This window comes from Rhinatrema bivittatum, chromosome 14 (assembly GCF_901001135.1).
Source record: "Rhinatrema bivittatum chromosome 14, aRhiBiv1.1, whole genome shotgun sequence".
In the NCBI taxonomy this organism is placed as follows: Eukaryota; Metazoa; Chordata; class Amphibia; order Gymnophiona; family Rhinatrematidae; genus Rhinatrema; species Rhinatrema bivittatum.
In genome coordinates, this window is record NC_042628.1 from 10,668,946 (window position 1) to 10,689,194 (window position 20,249).

Sequence of the window (20,249 nt, forward strand, 5' to 3'; positions counted from 1 at the left end):
TGGATTCTACGGCAATTAGAAGTGGAAGCAACAGAATTATAAAAGCTCACTAGGGCTTGACAGACAATGTTGTCTTTAAGTGACTGCATTATTGGGATGTGGGAGGAAAGGGTTTCTGCTCCATTTGAGAAGCAGTTTCCTGCTGGTCTGCTGTTTCTCTTTCTTTTCTTTTTCATTCAGCTTTTTAGCAGTAAACTGCTAAAAAAAAAGTTTCATATTTATGGTTAGTAAATACAGCAGTTCAAGCATTTTAAATAGCATCTGATAAGGTTTAGCTTTGATAGAATTGGCAGCACAGGATTCGAACAGCTAAAATTCGCTGCAGCAAAAGAAATGCACCACTATTATCTCAATTTTGCTTTTCAAATCATTATTTTCCAAAATCAGCAGTTCTTGAGTCCCTTTTTGGTTATGAAGCACTCAGCTGGAAGGCAATCTCATCCAACTTCATCCAGTTCTATCCATAAGAGATCTAGCCTAGAGATGAATTTTCAAAGAGTTTAGGTGTCTAACTTTGGTTTCTAATCTAGGTGCCTAAATTTAGGTACTCAGCTTTTTTTTAATATTGGCCTTCCACTTGGATACGTAGACAGAAAGATCAAAAAATGATTTGTAGGTGATATCTTTTTATTGGACTAATTTATTAGATTATTGAATTGGAAGGCTAGTCTCCCTTTATCAAGTCAATGCATAGCTCTCAAAAACTAGTCAAAATGTGTTGTTAATTAGCCATCAAAAAAGAACTCAGACTAATCCCCCAGACTGCGAAGACCGCTCCTAAATTCGAAATCGGCCTCTTCAAATCTAGTCAATTGCAAATCTGACTAGTAGACCCCCCCAGAGCTACTATACTCCGATGCCTCCCCCCTCATAGAATTTATTGCCAAACACATTAACACCGTTCTGGCTTCCTTCAAGGCCATGGGGTTTAAGCAAATCATCAACGGCCCCACCCACAAAGCAGGCCACACCTTAGATCTCATCTTCATAAACTCCTGCCTCACTCACACCTCTCCCCCCACCTGTACCCCAGTCCCTTGGTCAGACCACTCGATGATCACCACCGACCTCATGGTAAAAGAAAAACTGACACTTCCCCCCCCCCCCCCCCCAAAAACCACCCTTTACTTTCGAAAACCCTGCTCCATGGATGACCTCAGTTCCCTCCTATCTAAAGAACTACACAACTTAGATTATTCAAATGCAGACTCAGCCATCTCCTCCTGGTTCAACATCACGAACTCAGTAGCCAACAAGATCTGCCCCTTAACAGCTAAAGAAATCAATCCCGCCCTCAAGAACAAAAAACCTTGGTTTTCACCTGAACTAAGGAAACTAAAACAAGAGCTAAGACATAAAGAACATAAGTGGCGTAAAGACCCTTCCCCAAACTCGCTGACTGCCTACAAAACATCTATGCACAGCTACAGGACTACCATACTACATACAAAAAGAGATTTCCACGCACGCAAAATACACAACTTTCACTACGACGCGAAGGCCCTGTTCTCGTATGTTTCAGATGTTACAAAATCCACCCCCCCCCCTCCATCCCTGATAACCAAGCCCAAACTAAGTCCAACAAACTTGAAATCTTCTTCCAGAATAAAATCTCCAACCTCCTAGCCCTTCTCATCTCCACTAACACCTCCCCCATACCTCCTTACACCGCCAACCTCGACCAGAGAGCCAATTTTGATTCCTTCAAACTCACTTCATCCCTTGAAATCGAATCTATCCTCAAGAAGATGAAACCCTCTTCCCATCCCTCTGACCCCATCCTGACAAATTTACTGCTCACCATTCCTAACACCATTTCCAAACCCCTGGCCAAAATTATAAACTGCTCCCTGTCTCAAGGAATAGTCCCCGACCCTCTGAAACTTGCCACCCTCAAACCCCTACTGAAGAAGCCAAACCTTGATCCAGGAGACCTCTCTAAACTTCCGCCCCATCTCCAATCTGCCATTTATCGCCAAACTCATGGAGAAACTAGTTAACTCCCAACTCTCCGACTATCTAGACAAACATAACATTCTCTACCCTGCGCAGTATGGCTTCCGTAAATTCCTAAACACAGAATCCCTTCTAATCTCTCTCTCGGATACCCTTCCCATAGGATTAGACAAAGGACAACCTTACCTACTGGCACTTCTAGATATCTCATCTGCATTTGATACCGTGAACCACTCCACCCTCCTAAACCGCCTCTCAGACATAGGTAACTCAGGAACAGTCCTCAGATGGTTCGAGTCATTCCTCAGCAATAGATACTATAAAGTCAGAATAAGCAATAAAGAATCCCCCTCCATCAGTTATACCCTTGGAGTACCCCAAGGCTCCTTCCTCTCCCCTACCCTCTTTAATATCTATCTCTTACCCCTCTGCCAGTTCCTCATTAAACTAAACCTAACTCATTTCATTTATGCCGATGATGTGCAGATCCTGATTCCCATAACAGATTCCCTCCCAAAAACCCTCAAGTTCTGGGACAGCTGCCTTCACTCCATCAACCTCCTCCTCTCCAGTCTCAATCTCGTCCTCAACACGGCCAAGACTGAACTACTCCTCATTTCCTCGGACCACAGTAACCTTTCCCTCCCTGACCCTGCTCCCGCCACAGCTGCTCATGCAAAAGACCTAGGCGTGGTACTAGATAACTGACTAAACTTAAAAAATTTTGTTAACAACACAACAAAGGACTGCTTCTTCAAATTACAAATTCTGAAAAAACTTAGACCCCCTCCTCCACTTCTATGACTTCCGGACAGTCCTCCAAGCTACCCTTTTCTCTAAAATCAACTACTGTAACTCCCTCCTTCTAGGCCTCCCCACAACTACCACAAAACCCTTGCAGATGCTCCAGAATCCTAACCAATTCCAGCCGAGGAGACCACATCACACCTATCCTCAAGAATCTCCATTGGCTCCCTATCAGCTTTAGAATCCTTCATAAATCTCTCAATATCATTCACAAAACCATCCACAATCAGCACTCGCTTGAGCTAAAAATCCCGCTACAACTCCACACCTCAAAAAGACCAATTAGAACGGCTTATAAAGGAACCCTACACATTCCCCCTCCCAAATCCATTCTTCACACCTCCACCAGGGAATGTGCCTTCTCTGCAGCTGGGCCGTCCCTTTGGAACACCCTGCCTCCTGACCTACGCCAGGAACACTGCCCACTGACGACATGTGTCATGAATATCGGTATAGAAAAGAATTAAATAAATAAATAATGTGGTGCTGTCACTGAGGTCGAGTTCTGGTTGTGAAAAAGTGCCACTGGTATAGCAGAGGAGATGGCGCAGGAAACAAGACCACCTAATATCCCCTGAGCCTACAGCCTATGCTAGTGCAGAGGATACTGGGAGAAGCTGGCCCCCCCCCCCAGGGAGAAATAGTTCCGTAAACTGTCGCCATGCAATGGCTGCGTCGTGGAAGAGTTTTGCTATACCTCTGACTTTATCCCTCCTGCTCAAACTGTACCACTATTATTCCATTCCTCAAGCTCTTATATCCTTTACTCTTAAATTCTGAAAGAACTTTCTTCCTTTCCCTTCAGGTGACAACAGATCGTCCATTTTCAAATCCCCCTTGAAAACTCGCATTTTCTTGTTTGCCTTTGACTCCATTCCACTTTCTGAATTGAAGTCTTTCACGTTCTGATATTCTGGCTTGCAGGCAAAATTTCACTGCATCTCTGCTCACACTTTGCAGCTTCTCCCTGACATTTATTGTACTGGTTTATTATGTTTTCCACAGTGACTCTAAAGGTTTTGAGGATATATTTATATGACAGATATTATGGGCAGCCAAGAATGTAATAAACCAATATTACCACAAGAAGGTGTAATAATAACTACAAACCAACCACACCATTCCTCAATGTTCAAGAAATGAACCAAAATTATGTGTATATCAATGTATTTACCTTTGAAAAATACTAAAAAATGTTTTTGAAGAGATGGGTGGTTTCAGATAAAGTTGAGGCTGTAACCATCCAGGTGATCAACACCACACTATTTATATAATCATGAACCACCAATCACCTTCCTCCCTATAATGTTCATTATTTTTAAAAAACTTTTTTAAAGAAATGTCAAAAGTGATACAAAAAATTTCCTTGAAAAATGTGCAAAACTAACGCTCCTATGTTAAACTGGTGCCTGTGTCCAATATATTTAAACATCAAGCTGGCAATATTTAAACATCAAGCCTTGCCTCGACAGCTACTACACCATCTCCATGCTCAGCTCCCCGCTGAAGACTGGATATGTCGAGAGCCCTGGAAGCCGTAGGAAAACCTTACATCTCAGTTGAGAGGGAAGAGAACCCAACCTCTTCTGCCTGCAATACATCCTCCCCCCCCCCCCCCCCGGGGAGGAGCCTATCCAAGATGGCAGAGTAACGTTGGTGCTAGGTGTTCTACTGCTCCTCTTTACCTTCGGCTATGCCGCATAAGAAATGCATCAAGGATAGGGCTTCAGCTGCAGCCCACTCCGGTTTTCCTCAGAGCGGACTGATGGACCATGCATCACGAGGGCCGAGACCACCGGAGGAATCGCTGGGAGACGAGTGATAAAAAGAGTCACTCGCTCTCTCTTTTTGATTCGTCGACCGCCTCATTAACCGGTGTTCAGACTCCCCCGCTGAATCCTGCAATGCTCTGCATGATTTTGCAGAGCATTGCAGGTAATTTCAATAAACCTTTGCACGTAGCAGACTTCATACAAAAGTTTACTAGTGTGAAATCCATTTTTGTGAAAAAGTTCACACAAAATGCCTAGCTTTTAGCATTTTTCTGCTTTTTTTCTATGTGTTTTGCAAAATGTTTCACACAAAAACCCATTTTGCGAAAAAAAATATTCCACTTTAGTACATTGGCCACTGAGTGAGAATTGGAGAAATCTAAAAATCTCTCCTTCTCCTTTAGACTCTAACACAAAAAGCCAGCAAAACTCCGAACCTAGGGGACATCTGCTAATATGCAAATGGGAAACTACCATTGCAGCAACCTCTAGTGGGGGAGCTGTGGGACGTTGGTGCATTTCTCCAATCTACATGGCTTGATCCTAACCTCTAGGCCAAAATCCCCTGTGGAGATCCCAATGGAGATCTACACTAAGATGTCCCCAATATGTGCAAATTTATCTTATGCATATTCATTGGAAGATATCCTGAAAATCAAACTGGCCACGAGATCCCAAGGACAAGTTTGGGAATCACTGTTCTAAAAACTTGCCAATATGCTGGACAGCCTATCTAAAGTATATGCAGTTTAGTTTAATTGTATTTCCTTTCTGCCATACTCTTTGGTGAAAGAGGGCAGTAAGGGCTAGAGGAGCTGTCGTGAAGTGATGAAAGAGGCTCATGAAGACCAATATCCCTCCATGAGCGAGTATAAAAAAAAAATCACAGAAAGAGGAAGATGACTAGAGAAAGAGGGAAAGAAAAAAGTAGGTCAGAAAATACAATTTTATGTGCGAGTATGAGCTGGTTTAGCAACATCTAGGAGGTAGATGAGAAAAAATAAAGGTCAATAAACAATTATATAAGGTGATACCTTTTTTTGGAATCACAATACATTTCTTGAACTGGCTTTCGGGAGCTAACTCTCCCTTTGTAAGATCAAAGAGACATTTTGTGAAAAAGGAACAGTAGTAAAGTGATGAGGGACATAAGTGTTTTTAGTGTGCTTGGCCTGCAGTCACAGACCGGAACCTTCGGCGCCTCACAACCATTTCTTACCTTGGAAATATGCTGAAAACGAAAGGCTCCCATATTGGCTTTGTTCATTGGCAATCAGTGATCTAAGTAAGTAGCAAAGCAAAGAACAGATTAAGAGCTCCTTTTACTTTTGGCTCTTGTTGTATAACCTAACTGTAGTGGTGCACCGAATGCTTAATAGGAACTACTCTTGCAGAATTGAAAGGATCAGCGCATTTTTAACAGTAACATCAAAAGTACTGTACGCAAGCAAAAAGCAGTGGATGCAACGAGTTGGAATCCGAGATGTGAAATGCAGAAGTAAGAAGCAGACGAGGGGCAACTGCCTTGGCTATAGGACAGTAAAGGGCATGGGTGGGTCCCAGTCACTCAAACCTCATAAAATCAAGAAGGTAGCAACAGAAAGGGAAAATGGGAACAGAGGGATGTGAGCAAAGGAAAGGACAACTTTTTTTGCTAGGGACAAGTCATCATTTTGGTTGAAAAAAAAACCATTTCTTTTTTTTAAATTACTTTCTTCCCCTGGTAGTTTCCTTCTGCTTCTTTGGGCATCCTGCTCGGTTGGAATTGAGCAATATTTGAGGCACCCTCTCCCCCGCCCCCCCCCAGAGGCTATCTCAGCATTTCCAGTCCCAGTTGGCCCCAGGGAATAGAAGACAAGTAGCACATTTAAAACAAATCAAAGTTAATTCTTTTTCACTCGGTGCATAGTCGAGCTCTGGAATTCATTATCAGAGGATGTGGTTACAGCAGTCAGTGTAACTGGGTTTAAAAAAAGGATGGATAAGTTCCTAGAGGATAAATCCATAAACTGCTATTAATTAATAAGCAATAGTAGCTTGAGATTTATTTAATGTTTGGGTACTTGCCAGGTGCTTGTGACTTGGATTGGCCACTGTTGGAAACAGGATACTGGGCTTGATGGACCCTTGGTCTGACCCAGTATGGCACATCTCATGTTCTTAACAAGACCTGGAAGCTGAACCCATGGCCATGCACACAGTACTTGCCATTCAGCCACTCAGCCAACTCCCATTTTTTTTTTTCCTTTTAATATTTTATCCCTTCCAAAACGTCGTCCGGTTCAACGGAAGGGTAAGGCCTGTGTCCTCCCTGCCGCGCGTCTTCCTTCTACCCCATGAATGCTTTTTTAGAATAGTACTGAAGGATGACCATCCCGTCTTCTCCTGCTGACCTCTTAACTCATCCAAAAAAACAGTCATCATATCTTTTTTTTTTTGTTGTTGTTTGTTTCAGTCTCCTTTGCTATCTAATTGCAATTTGAAAATCACTCAGGTCTCTTAGTGTAAACCAAAAAGGGGAAGTGAAGTTGTTCCCAGCAGCTCCTCTTCAGCTAAATTTAGATGCTGCATCTGTGAAAGATGGTGCGCTGCAGCTTCCGGAGCGTCACGCCGTTCTTCTGCAGCATGCAAAGACATGGGAGGGGGGCGTAGAGAGGAAGGGGCATGCTGTACGTCTTTCCAAATGGTGGGCAGGCTTCTTTGGTCAAGAGGAGAGTTCGTCTGATCGTCATTCTCAGCATTTTATGCGCATCCCCCAGGTAAGAGCTGACTTTTTTTTTGTCCTGTGGGGCGTAATTTCCTTGCTGGCTGCTGCTTACTGCTGACAAACTTGTCGGGGCTGAGAGAGGGGGGATAGCACTAGTTCCGCCAGTGCTCGAAGGGCACACGTGTCCTGCAAGCACTAGGATGCTCTTTCTTGAAGCAATCGGTCAGTTTGGGCTTTCCAGAGCAGTAGTGCTGCAGAAAAATGGCCCTCTTCCAGTAAGGACAGATTCTATCCGCCTTACCAGCACCCACTGTCTGAAATCCCTGACATTGCAAGAGAAATCTCAGCCTAGCTGGGGGAATGACTGATGTTCATCCTGCCACTGCACTTGTCTCCGAGATTCACTTTCATTGGCATTGTGTGGCTGAAATCTGACAAGCAGAGTGTCTGGGCACCTAACTTTTAACCCTAATGTAATTACTATCACGTTAATTGTGTTTTCTCCTATGCTGAATTCATGCTGCTGATATTGATGGTACACAGAGTGGATAATATATTGTGTGATCTGTGGTAATCCGGGAGAAGAGGGAAATGCACTGCTTTGTGGTGTTAGGAGCTCCAAGGTTTTGCTTTTGTATATTGTAATCATGCATCCTTTTATTCAATGTGTTTTGCATTTATTGCAGTCTGGCTATAACTTTAACTTGTGGATTTTGTTCATTGATATGGTGCTTATCTTTATGGTAATGCTTGCACATCTAAGATGCATTCACCCTGGCTCTGACAGGCACAGAGTAAATAAATAAAGCTGCTCTCTCTTTTCCCCCGGGGACACCTGTGTCATATTTTCCAAGCACTTTCAGTGCTGTGCTGGAGATTTCATAGGAATTTTATGAATAACGTCAGGGGGTGTCACTGTAAATGAAGATCCGCTGGAGAAAGATCCAATTCAAAAACTGCACGGAGAGTGTCACATCATAGCAGAAAGACAGAAACTTAAGTTGCCAGTATGTGTTAGCGAGAGCGAAACCCCGAACCCCGACACGAGCTGTGTTTGCCACAGGACTGTCTCAAGGGGAGGGGGCGGTGGACCTTCATTTACTGTGACACTCTCTGACTTTATATATATTTGGGTGTTTGCTCTGCTCACTAGTGCTGCTCTGTAGGAATGTTATGGAAATTTGCTGATTTTGTTGCAGTTTCAAATATATTAAAATAGAGATCTCTTCGTAACAGCTTGTCTGGTGTTTGAAAGAATATCAGATAAGTTATGTTAAAATAAACTTATGGTTATAAAACATGCCTAAAAGCCAGGATACGGCAGGCTGTGGCTCACATGTCAGCTATAGGTCAGTACCCCTTTGTGCTGTAATGAAAAAGTATTTTTTTTTTTGTTATAAGGTTTCTGTAAGCATTTGGAAGCAGTAGTTTCAAGGTAACTTCAATCTGAAGAGTATCTCAGCCTCACTGCCAGCCAGGGATTCCAGGCCTGGAGACCCAGGGAAATAAAGTGACTCGCCCAGAGTCACATTGTTAATCTGCGGCAAGGGAGAGTCTAGCCCTGGTGCCCCTGGACCTCTCTTGTTTACTCCCCAGTGCTGTCACTCTCTAGATGACGCTTCCTCCAGATGGCTTCACAAATATGAAAGGATTAGAAAAACCGCTGGCACCAGCAATCTAGTCTAAAGCACGTCTAGATGTATGCAGTGCTGTACGGATACACAAAAGCGACAGTCCCTGATCAGTAGAGCTTACAATCCAGTCAAGGCAAACATACACAACAAATAAGAAGTCTACAGGAAATGTGGATGAGCGCTCAGAAAGGAATGAGCGTTATAGAGGAAGAAACTCCATGCTTTACAGAAGTGTTTTGCATGTGTGTTAGAGACGTGCATGCTCCAGATTTTTGGTTTGGTTTGTTTTGGGGGCACCTGATTCATTTCAGTTCATTTAATTCCAGTAAATCGCCTGCCTGTCTGCTATTTGTATGCTATTCACCCGTTTTTGGTTTTTTTTTTAAAGGGACCACACAGCCTGAGCAAAGTGCCTCACCCCGGTCCCCCAGATACAAATCTTCCCTGGGATCTAGTGCGCCACCCCTCCCCCCACCAACCCAGTACAAAAAATCCCTGGGGTTATGGTGCCCCACCCCTAGCTGTGAATCCCCCGGAGACTTACTATAGTATCCCTAGGGTCGAGTGGGGGCAGGAGCAGCTCCCTGTTCCTTTGCATGGCCAGATCCAGCCTGTACAGGAATGGTTTTTTGTTTGTTTGGGTTTTTTTCACGCGCAGCAACAGAAAGGCTGGTGGGGTTTCTCAGGGCCCCCTTGCCGGTGAAAAGAGCCACCAGTGGGGAAACTAGGCCTCACCAGCAGGAACAGAGCCGGCCAGACCCATGCTCCCTTGAATGGGAGAAGAGCTGACTGCCCCTGTGCCAGGGAAGGGATGCCAGCCCCACCGGCGTACTCGGGATCTCACCCTGAGTCTCCGGGAATTTGCATCAAATCTCAGGGCCTCTCCGTATACAGCTCAGCCACGCCCCCTCCCTCAGTAAACCCGCAGAGAACAGCGAGCCTGGAGCAGACACTGCAAGCAGCACGGGGGGGGGGGGAGAAACCGGAGAGTCGCTGCCACACGCACAAAGCTCAGTCTGCAGCTGTGATTGCAGGGCTTGGAACTCACTCAGCCAAGGGTAGAGGGAGGATGTGTAAGTCATGGAGCTGAGACTTATAGGGGGAGGGAGCAAAGAGAGTGCTGGGGTGAGGGGCAGACGCAGGGGAAGTATGCTGGGCCATCTCGGGAGGGGGACAGGTGTTGGTGATGGGTAGGAGATTACTTGGGTGGGGAGCAGTGGAAGAGAGAAAGCTGATACCTAATAGACCATTCCCTCCCCCCTCCCCCCACCCTCCACTAATCAGCAGCAACCTCAGGGTGACCACAACTCAGAAGTTTCCAAGTATGCCCATCAGCAAGGGAGGGGGGGTTGATAGAGTGAGGAAGGGAAGGGAGAGGAAGAGAGAGGATAAGAAGAGGGGTGAGTTTGAGAGTAAAGGGAAAGAGAGGGAATATGAGGGAGGGGAGGGTGTGGGTGAGTGAGGAGGAGAGGAGAGGGAATGAGAGGGAAAGGGAGTGAATGAGAGGGCTGGAGGAAGAAAGGGGAGGTGGTGAGAAACGGAAGTAAAAGGAGGGGAATGAATGAGAGGGAATGAGGGGATGTGTGAGAGGGGAGGGAGGGGAGAGTGGGGAAGGAACTTTCGGGAACACTGTCTTCTTCTTTTCCCAGCAGTCCGAGAGCTACCTCCTCCATTCCCTGCTCAGCAAACTGTGAGGTGACCCCACCCCAGCTCCTCAGAGCTCCTAGAGGGATGTCCTATATTTATTTATTTATTTATATACCGTCATTCCAAATGAAGATCACAGCGCTTTACACCTGACATAAATAGTATAGGCAGCCATTGTATTCACTAGATGTGTTCATATGTCATACATTTTGGCGAGAGATACGTACATTAGGCTAAGGCGGTCGGGGGAGGGGAGATGTGCAGGGAAGGGGTAGCAGGAATGAGGTGCGGAGGGGGTTGAGAGAAGAAGTTTCAGATACATTATTTGTGCTGGGTTGGAAAGAAAGTGGTATTGATATCTATAGGTAGGTTCATCATGAGATTGTCGGGGTAGGAGCAAGTGATGATTTCAGAGAGGCTAAGTATTATGAAATAACCACGTTATATGGCCCTTCCTTTCCAAAGGGCTGTCGTAACAAGCACTTTCGCCATATTAATACCATGGGGTGTGTGCTTCCCTCCCACCTCGGGATTCGTTGGAAGGATATTGAAAACCAGGCCCCCTCCTGCCGTCAGGGGCTACGCTGCATTCCAGAGCTACTTGGAAGAGGAAATGCTTCTTGGTTCACAGGGTTTGTTAGTAATTAATTGAAGGCACTTTTTTTTGACCATTGCCCCTCTCAGCTGAGCGGAAGGTGAACATAACTCAGTCAATGCAGGGAACGATGACACCGGTGTATCCTGCCCCATATCCGCCCACCCCCACTAACCATTTTTCTTATTAGAGGGCAGAGAATTAAATATATTGATCCCTGTTGAATTCTAGCAGATTACAAAAGTCAGGTGGAGGTCCACATTCAAAAGCCATTTAGACAGATAACATAATAGTTATCCGTCTAAATGGCTTACCCGGCTATATTCAGTCTTTATCTGGCTAATAAGTTAGGAGGCTAGAATTTAGTTGCATAAGCTAGGGAGGGGGGGGGGGGGGTCCAGGGGCGTAACTGGAAGGAGTTGTTAGCCAGCTAAGGTAACCGGCTGACTCCAATATTCAGAGTTAGCCAGATGACCTAGCCGGTTCCGTCTGGTCGAGTCAAAGAGCTGTCCTATAGTTATCTGGGATAGCTGGCTATATTCAATAGTGTGACTGCACTGTTGAATATGCCTCCAAAGTCAGCCAGATAAGTTTATCCAGATAACTTTGCTATCTGGACTGTGTCTCAATATAGATCTCAAGATTACCTTAAGACAATACCATTTCTTCTCTTTGCTTCCTAATGACACTGCTTCATTGGACCCCCTTGTCTGTCTTGTCTGTAAGTCTTGAAATAATGCACAACTGAAACAGATTTCTTTGTGAGGATGGCAGAGAGTTACCGACGAATACTCCCAAGATTTCTGTCTGAAAGAAAAAGAGAAGGGACATTGAGCCAGGTATAACACATAAACTAGAGGAGCACTGAATGCAGTAGAAAGTCTCAAATTTGCGTTTAAGTTTTAGGTGGTGAGGTACTGTCCAAAATGAGATAGAAGAAAGGTAGGAAGATAGCTGTGAAGTATGAAAGTGTATGAAAATTATTTTGGTGCCAAGTTCACAGCTAAATACCCAAAAAAACCCACATCTTTGTTCACGCCATTGTTTTTGGACACTGCGATTTTTAATCTATAAAGCAATTAAGAAATGCTGGCAAATAAATAAATGAAAACTACTAAAAAATTGTTTAAAAACATACATCATATGGAGTTATGATTATAACTTTACATGGCCCTCCTTGAATCGAAGCCATGTTGGGAATGAGTGCATACATATGAGTTTGAGTATTCATGGATATGGATATTCAGAGGCTGATATTCAGCGCTGTTTGTCCAAAGTTAGGAGTTAGACAAATGGCAGTATTTGAAAATTGGCCCTTAAATAAACAGACAGCTTTATATCATGGGGATGTTGCAATGTGAAGCCGGTTAATCCAACTTAAGCACCTGGTTCACTAAGGGTTTTTCCCATAGACACAAAATGGGAGAAAATCCCTAATGAATCTGCCCCTAAATTAGCCAGATAAACAGATTTTCAGCTAACGTAATCGGATAACTTTAGGGATGCCAAAGTCCAAAAGTTAGTTGTAAACATGTATCCAGCTAAGTTTAAGATAGCTGGGAATAGTCAATTGTGGGCATGCTGATGTATCTCCCAACTAAAAGTTCATCTGGCTAACTTTGCTGGCCAGATAGTGGCTAAAACTTGACCCCTCAATGTCTAGATATTTTAAGTTGGTCATTTTTTTTGACCTTTGTATTTTTTGCAGTTGGTGATCTATCTGGTTATTTCTGTGTTTTTGTTACAAGTATAGAAGTAAATATTTGTGAAAGGGAAACAGAGATTTGCATCCCATTTACATATAAATGATACAGCAAAAGGAAGAGAGAGAGCAGCTCGGCAGATAAAGAGAGGATAAACCAAGAAATGAATCCTGGGGTGGCTGTGATAGAAAAATAAGCATTGGCAAGAATTGTGATCGTCTGAAATAAGATATGAAGTGTTCCAAGCAAGATCAGAGCATGAAATACCCAACTGAACTCTTTTATATAGAAAAAAATGGTATGGCAAACTGTGTCTGATGCAGTAGATAGATCTAGGAGGGCAAGCAAGTTACACTGTGAGAACAACTAAGCAATGCAGTCATCATTTAGGTCTGCTACCAACGCTGTCTCACTTAAATGTTCTAATCCAAAAATAGATTCATATTGATTTATTGTACCAGTAAACCGGATGATTAACAGCATGCTTTAAAACCTTGGAAAGAAATGGGAGATACTTAAAGAAATCTGAGCAATTTTTATAATGGTTCTCTATTTGACAGAATTCAAAAATACAGAATGGGAAAAATAACTGTACATAAATATTACAAAATAAGGGCCTGATTCAGTAGGGCTTATCTCCTATTCTGTGTCTGTGGGAAAAAATGCTTTCGCCCTGATTTTAAAAGGCCCGCGCGCGCAAATACCGGAGTTAAAAGGCCCTGCACACGCCGCACGCATTTCCTAAAGGGCCTGGCCATGCACGTAACCCCCGAAAAATGCGCCAAAGTGCCGGGCAACTGAAAGGGGCAGGCCGGGAGCCAACCGGGCCAGCGGCCATTAGACCCTGTCCTGAGGGAGCGCGCGCCGGAAGATACTTCTACTCCGGAGGAGCAGGAAGTACAAAAACAAAAAAAAAACTGGGGCTAGCTAGGCCAGATTTAGGGGTCGGGGTGGAGGGTTAGGTAGGGAGGTAGGGAAGTTCCCTTCCAGTCCGCTCCTTAATTGAAGAGGACTGGGAGGGAACTGGGAAGCAGCCCGATTGCGTCGCCGCACGTAATTTTATGTTCAATATATTTATTAAGTGGTCCAGAGAGGAACAACTGATGATACAACAAACAATGAAGCACAGTACAGTTGCCTTGCACATTAAGTGGATGACCCCTCTGCAATTGTATCCCAATGAAGGCATGTCACTGCTCAACTCCATGAAATCTGGAGCCCTAATATCTGCCCCTGTATTCTCCGGGCTCCATGAATACCCCACAAAGAGTGAGACATGCCCCCTAAAGAAAATCCCCCCCCCCTTCCAGCGTGTGGAGGAGGCCACCCGCCCGTACGTGAGCGCACGGACATTAAAATCCTGTGCGCATGTACGCGAGAAACATTATTTTATAACCTGCCGCTGCTCCTGCTCATGTTGGTCAGGTCCTAGTTTACGTCTGGAGCCCCAACCCTCCCCCCCCCCAATGATGTCATCTCATGGGGCCTATAACTTTAACTTCCATCCCTCTCCAGGCGCACAGACCCATAGCCCGCCATCCCCAGCCACCTGCACCCTGCCACTCCCACCCCTCAGCCACACGGACCCCTGGCACCCCCAGCCTAACCACACACACACCCCACGAAACACAGAGTGTCAACTTTTTAAGATAAATTGATTTATGCCCTTATTCCATTGAACCCACCTAAAAATGTGCCAGACATTTTAATTTGTGACTTGAAACATCGATAAACACCTGGTTTTTTAGTCCCCACCAAATACACCTTATTGCCTAAAAAATAAATCCCTAACTTTGCAATTTATAAAGCTCTCGAATCTGAAGCCCTAGTTATGATATATTTTAATGATGTGCTGTGATCCACTCTGGGTCCTCTGTGGAAGAGGGTGATGATATATAAATCAAATATCTCATAGATTGAAATTTGTGGGGCACAAAAACTTTACAATGTAAGCACTTCCAAATGTAAAGCTATGCAATACTTTGTACTTGATATTCCTTTGATGGGAATTGTAACATATATGCATATAGGTATATAGTGCACCTAGTGTTCAGAAAAGTTGTCAAATTGACAGCACTGGAAACTGAAATCCTCCCGTTATCCATAGAACAGGTCTAGCATGGGCAAGAGCAGAGCAAACGTCCACAAACTGCCCTGCCACTGTGCCTCAGCCCCACTCCCAAGGGACCGCTTCTGTGGGTGAGAAAATAATTCAGCGTCCATTGCAGTGCTGCCTTTGGCCTTTGTTGAGATGCCAACAATGGTGCCAGTTAGTACCAAACTTTGTTAATGATATTTATGATGTGAATTAATCCAAAGCAAACTCATTTTACATAGGCCACCCAGTGGCAATCCATGGCAATGACTTCCAGTCATTGCCGATCTATGACGAATTTGAACCAGTGACTCGGAGGTGAAAGGATCTGTAATGCTATGCCAATTTCCTTGCGCCATCTACTTACACTACGAGAGGGATTTTTCAACAGGAAACACGCTCTAAAGTAGGCATGGTAGAGCTTAAAGAGAAATGTATAGTGTTAGAAAGCTGGTGATAGAAAGAAACAGCAGGTTTGGTAAAAGAAAAGCCAGGGGTCAAGTGGTGATTTATAGGTCATGACAGAGGGTTGAGTGTCTTTAAAAATGACATAGTGTGGGGTACGACCAAAGATGACATGAGGTGGAGCAACTCCATCATATGGAGCATGGCGGCTCCAAATGGAATACATAACGGCACTGAGGGGGGATAAGGCCCTAATTCATATTTTCCTGTTTTCTTCAGGTAAAGAAAAGATGGAGGAAGGCATGGAAACACTGAAGGATGACGAAGAGGAGGCTCTGTGGGAGAACGTGGAGTGTAATCGACATATGCTGAGTCGCTACATTAACCCAGCCAAACTGACCCCTTACCTGCGTCAGTGTAAGGTCATTGATGAGCAGGATGAAGAAGAGGTGCTTAGCTCCCCAATGCTGCTTTCTAAAATCAACCGCTCAGGTAAGTCCCCTAATGTCCGTCAGTGAAGTTAAAGGGTAATATTATCCATGCAGAGAGAGAGTCTATGGGGTCAAGTTTGAAAGGGTTTTGGCATCTTACTTTGTGAATCATGCACCTAAAATAGCATCTTTTTAAACTGATGAGGGCTGAGTGCCAGAATGTAATCACTTGTTATTACAATGCACCAAAAATATGAGTGGGGGTTTGTCAAAGGAAATAAATTAGATCCCTAGAACTGATTTTTAGTGCTAGGTGCCTAAATGTAGGAAATAAATAGTAGATCTAAATTTAGGGACCTCAGTTTTAGGACCCTATAGTTAGGAAAGGTTTCAGTAGGCATGTGCTTCCGTTTTTAACAAAATAGACAATTTCAACAAAATTGCCTTTTTTGTTGCATTTCATTTGTTGAAGCGAAATGAAGGAACATTTGAAAAAATTTAGTTTTTTTTGCAAATTTTGCTTTAGCGCACACTATTTGCCATTAGTGTTTGCTGTTCCCCATTAGTGCACACCACTAATGAAACCTAAAAAGAAGCCCACAAAACGGCATGAAGTAAAAGCAAAATCTTGATGCACATGGCTAATTTTCAGCCCAAAACGTAGGTGCTAAAGTGTGGTTGAATATTCTCCTAACTTGATGCCTAGGCCAGGCACTCAGCTGTCTTTGAATATTTTGTCACTTCATAATGAACTTGTATAATAATCTCAGTTTCTTTCTGAGGATAAACTGGTTATATTCTATACATTTGGGGGAATTCAATCAAGCAAATAATCACATTTCTATAAAGCACACTGGAAAGAATAGGAAAATCCGTCATGCCTCTTCCAGAGCTGAACTGTGCCTGTTTGCGGTTGGTGTGTTCATTTTAACACACTCTTGTAAAGATTAAGAACCTTTTGCATTAAAGTACTCAAGTTCAATGCAAAAAAGTCACTAAAGTGCAATTATTTTTGCTCAGGAAACCAATAACTGTCCTTTCCTATCTTGCTTTCCTCTGAGCCTCCTCGTAAAGAGATCCTTGAGGAGACCTTAGCAGCTTACCTCCCGGTTATGTGATTTGCCTACCACCCTCCCTACCAAGGGGTGTCCTTGCCAAAAAAGAGCCTCCTGCAGTGCACCCAAACATAAGCCCAGCTGCGGTGCATTCTAGGCTTTTGGTTATGCAGCTCATGGAGGCACCATCTTTTGTCTTTGACTGTTCAGCGAGCTGTGGAGAGCTCGTTCTAGGTCAGGGCTGACAGCTGGAATATTGCTTTCACGTTTCTGCTGGTCTGCTCATTTATTCCTTTCACTCTGCTGTGGTTTTGTTTTTTTTTTTGTATTTTCTCAGGTCGGCTGCTGGACATTCTTCACACCAAGGGCCAGAGGGGCTATGTGGTGTTCTTGGAGAGCCTAGAGTTCTACTACCCAGAGCTGTACAAGCTGGTGACAGGGAAAGAGCCAACACGAAGGTTCTCCACTATTGTGGGTGAGTACGTTCCTCCTCCCATGAACGAACCCAAAAGTACATCCTGCCTGCCAATCTGATTGCTATCCTACAGCTAGAGGAAAGTCATGTTACTCTTTAGCTGTCCATATATTGCTGCATTTTGTACTGAGCACATGGAGCAGTTCTGTATGCATTAAGGCTGTTTTCACAGCCTGTCTTTACGTTAGATGTCCACGGAGAAGCTCATCCGCTCACTTAGAATCTGAAAATTACACACCTCATCCGTGTTTCTCCCTGAGGAGCTAAATCTTTCTTAAATTGCTGTTTCAGACACATGTAGTGTTTTATTGTAGCTGCCACATCCCACTAAAAAAAATTCAGTCTAATTTACCGCTTTACATGCGCGGGCAAACAAGATTGGTAAAACTTCAGGATGCGAGAAGTAGTAACTTTTTTTTTTATTCCCTTCCTGGGTAACAGGCCTTACGAATGCACATGTGAGGCTTGTGTAAGTAAAGTAAAAGAGAACAGAATTAAAAAAAAATTTAAAAAAAAACCCTCATGGGTAAAGGAGGAGATAATAGTCCATTATCTTACAGAAGGCTCCTGTAAAACTATGCATCAGCAGCTATACTGCAGGCAGGAAATACAGAAATTTGTTGTTGTTTTTTTAATCCGCCATTATATGGAAAAAAATGTGCAATGGCGCTGTCCTCTGTTCGCCAGCGCTATTTGCAATAGCTGCAGCTGCAGGGCAGGCCTGACCAGGGATCGCTCCTGCTGCACAGAAGGGTAAACTGGACTTGGGGGTTAGGTGGGGGGGGGGGGGGGAGGATTGAGGAAGGGCCCAAGAGTAGGGGGTGGTTCTTTTCCTGCAAACCTGATATTTTTACGGGGGAGAGGTTCCTCTCAGATTTTTTTTTTTCATTTTTTAATTTCATTTATTTTTTTCTTTAGAAACGAAAGGAAACGAGCAAGAAACCAAATTTAAAAAAATAATAAACAAAAGGAAATAATAATTAAAAAAGAAAAGTCTGTGCACACCCTAAAATTTAGCTGGTTAGCCCGGACAATTATTAAAGGCTTTATCTAGCCAGCTAAGTCTTGACATAGCCGGGTAGATCCTTTCAAAATTGACCTGTATCTGTCAATTTTCAAAAAATCCTTTGTGCTTCATTTAGGCCCCTAAATTTAGGAGTATTTTCAGCAGAACTTTGGTTCCTAAGCTTAGGTCTGGAATGAACTGGCCTAAATTTAGGTGCTTAACGTTTTTCCAGTCCCATTTTTTGGGCACCTAAATTTAGGTAGCTGGTGAAATAGGTTCCTAAACTTGGGAACTCAGCCCTAGTCAATTTTCAAAGGAGCTGATATAGATGACTAAACCCTTCAAAAATTCACCTCTTAGGTTTTTCTGCCATGTTGTGTCTTTGACAAAAGGCCTTGATGAATCAGGCTCTTCGCGTGTTTTAGATGGTACTTGGTATATTCTGGTGTGGAGTTGATCCATCAAGGGCCGTGATTCTTTTTGAATGTGAAACTGGTGACAATAATATGAAGTGTCTCTTCTACCATCCCTAATAGTGACTTTTTTTGGATTCTTAATCTAGATAAACCACTGGTTCCTTCCATCATGGATTTTCACTCTTTATGGCATGCAGTTACACATTTATGGAGTGGAACCAATTGTGTGTTGCCTATGAGCAGTAGCGCTAACTTGCTTCAGTGTTTTGAAACCCTGTTGTTGATCCTTGGGTGCTCTCTTGGTTTCAGTGGAGGAAGGGCATGAGGGTTTAACGCAGTTCCTTATGAATGAAGTGATTAAGCTACAGCAGCAGATGAAGACAAAGGATGCTCAGAGGTGCGATCTCCTGGCCAAGTCACGCCAGCTGGAGGATGAGAGAAAGCAGCTAAAGCTCATCAGTGTGGAGCTAACGACCTTCCAAGAGCGGTACAATAAGATGAAGGAAGAGAGGAACAACTACAATGATGAACTGATCAAAGTGAAAGATGACAACTATAACCTAGCCATGAGATATGCCCAGCTGAGTGAGGAGAAGAACATGGCTGTCATGAGAAGCCGAGACCTGCAGCTGGAGGTAATACAGAATGAACTAGAAGTGCTTATTGAGTAAAGGCAGAGAAACCCTAGGAGCTGTGAGGTTCTAATAGATACATGGTGGTCCACAGCAGAATATTTGAACTGGGGTCATTGAATGTTACCAAGCTGACTTTTCTAATAGGCTGCTTTGCTGAAGAATAGGGGCAGAGAGGAAGTTGAGTGGGATGTTATTGGATGGGAAATGGTTTGTTTCAGAGGGAAGTTTGATGTTGGTTTAAAATGGTTTGACATATACTTGAGGTGCCAAATTTAAGACACCAGTATAGCTGGAGATCTAGTTGTATGCACTGCGTCCTCACACCTTTTGTCAAAAGTACCAGTAGTACATGATTTGATAATATAATGCTCCATATGTGTCCGTTCTTTGCAAAGTAATAGAGTGATGATGGCATTTGTCTTGTGTCGCAAGCGTTGGTTGCTTTTCTCAGTGTGTATCTGCGTGTCGCTCTGTCACCTGTTTGTGGGTGTCTCCAGATTGACCAGCTGAAGCACTGGCTGAATAAGGTAGAGGAAGAATGCAAGCTGGAGCGAAACCAGTCCCTCAAACTGAAGAATGATATCGAGAACCGGCCAAGAAAGGAACAGGTGCTAGAACTGGAGCGGGAGAACGAAGTGATGAAGACTAAAATCCAGGAGCTGCAGTCCATCATTCAGGTGAGTGGAGGAAAGCAAGATCTCACCCGAAAGTACTAACGAGCGTCCCAGTATCAGTCAGGAGTGCAGCTAGGAAAGGAACTTGTGCAGCTTGCATGTCATAGCCCCCAAAGTACGTTAAAGTACTGATTCATTCAGATGGCATTCTTTATAGCAACTTAAGTCTTCTTGAAGCAAAGGGAAAAGGCTGCTCCTAGTACAAGTTTACACAGGGTCAATACAGAGAAACACTG

The 20,249-nt window shown here is 43.8% G+C and overlaps 1 protein-coding gene across 3 annotated transcripts in view; it reads left to right on the forward strand.

Moving 5' to 3' along the window:
- The window catches only part of CARD11 (caspase recruitment domain family member 11), a 77,191-nt gene that overhangs the window by 12,784 nt on the left and 44,158 nt on the right, over window positions 1–20,249 (forward strand). For 2 of the 3 annotated variants that reach the window (XM_029576815.1, XM_029576817.1), the window contains exons 2-5: window positions 15,601–15,813; window positions 17,145–17,282; window positions 19,014–19,339; window positions 19,837–20,016. In XM_029576815.1, the coding sequence (XP_029432675.1) occupies window positions 15,612–15,813; window positions 17,145–17,282; window positions 19,014–19,339; window positions 19,837–20,016 (846 nt within the window). In that variant the 5' untranslated portion in view covers window positions 15,601–15,611. Of the gene's footprint in view, window positions 1–7,213; window positions 7,295–15,600; window positions 15,814–17,144; window positions 17,283–19,013; window positions 19,340–19,836; window positions 20,017–20,249 lie in introns of those variants that run through there. The other variant, XM_029576816.1, reaches the window with a different exon arrangement.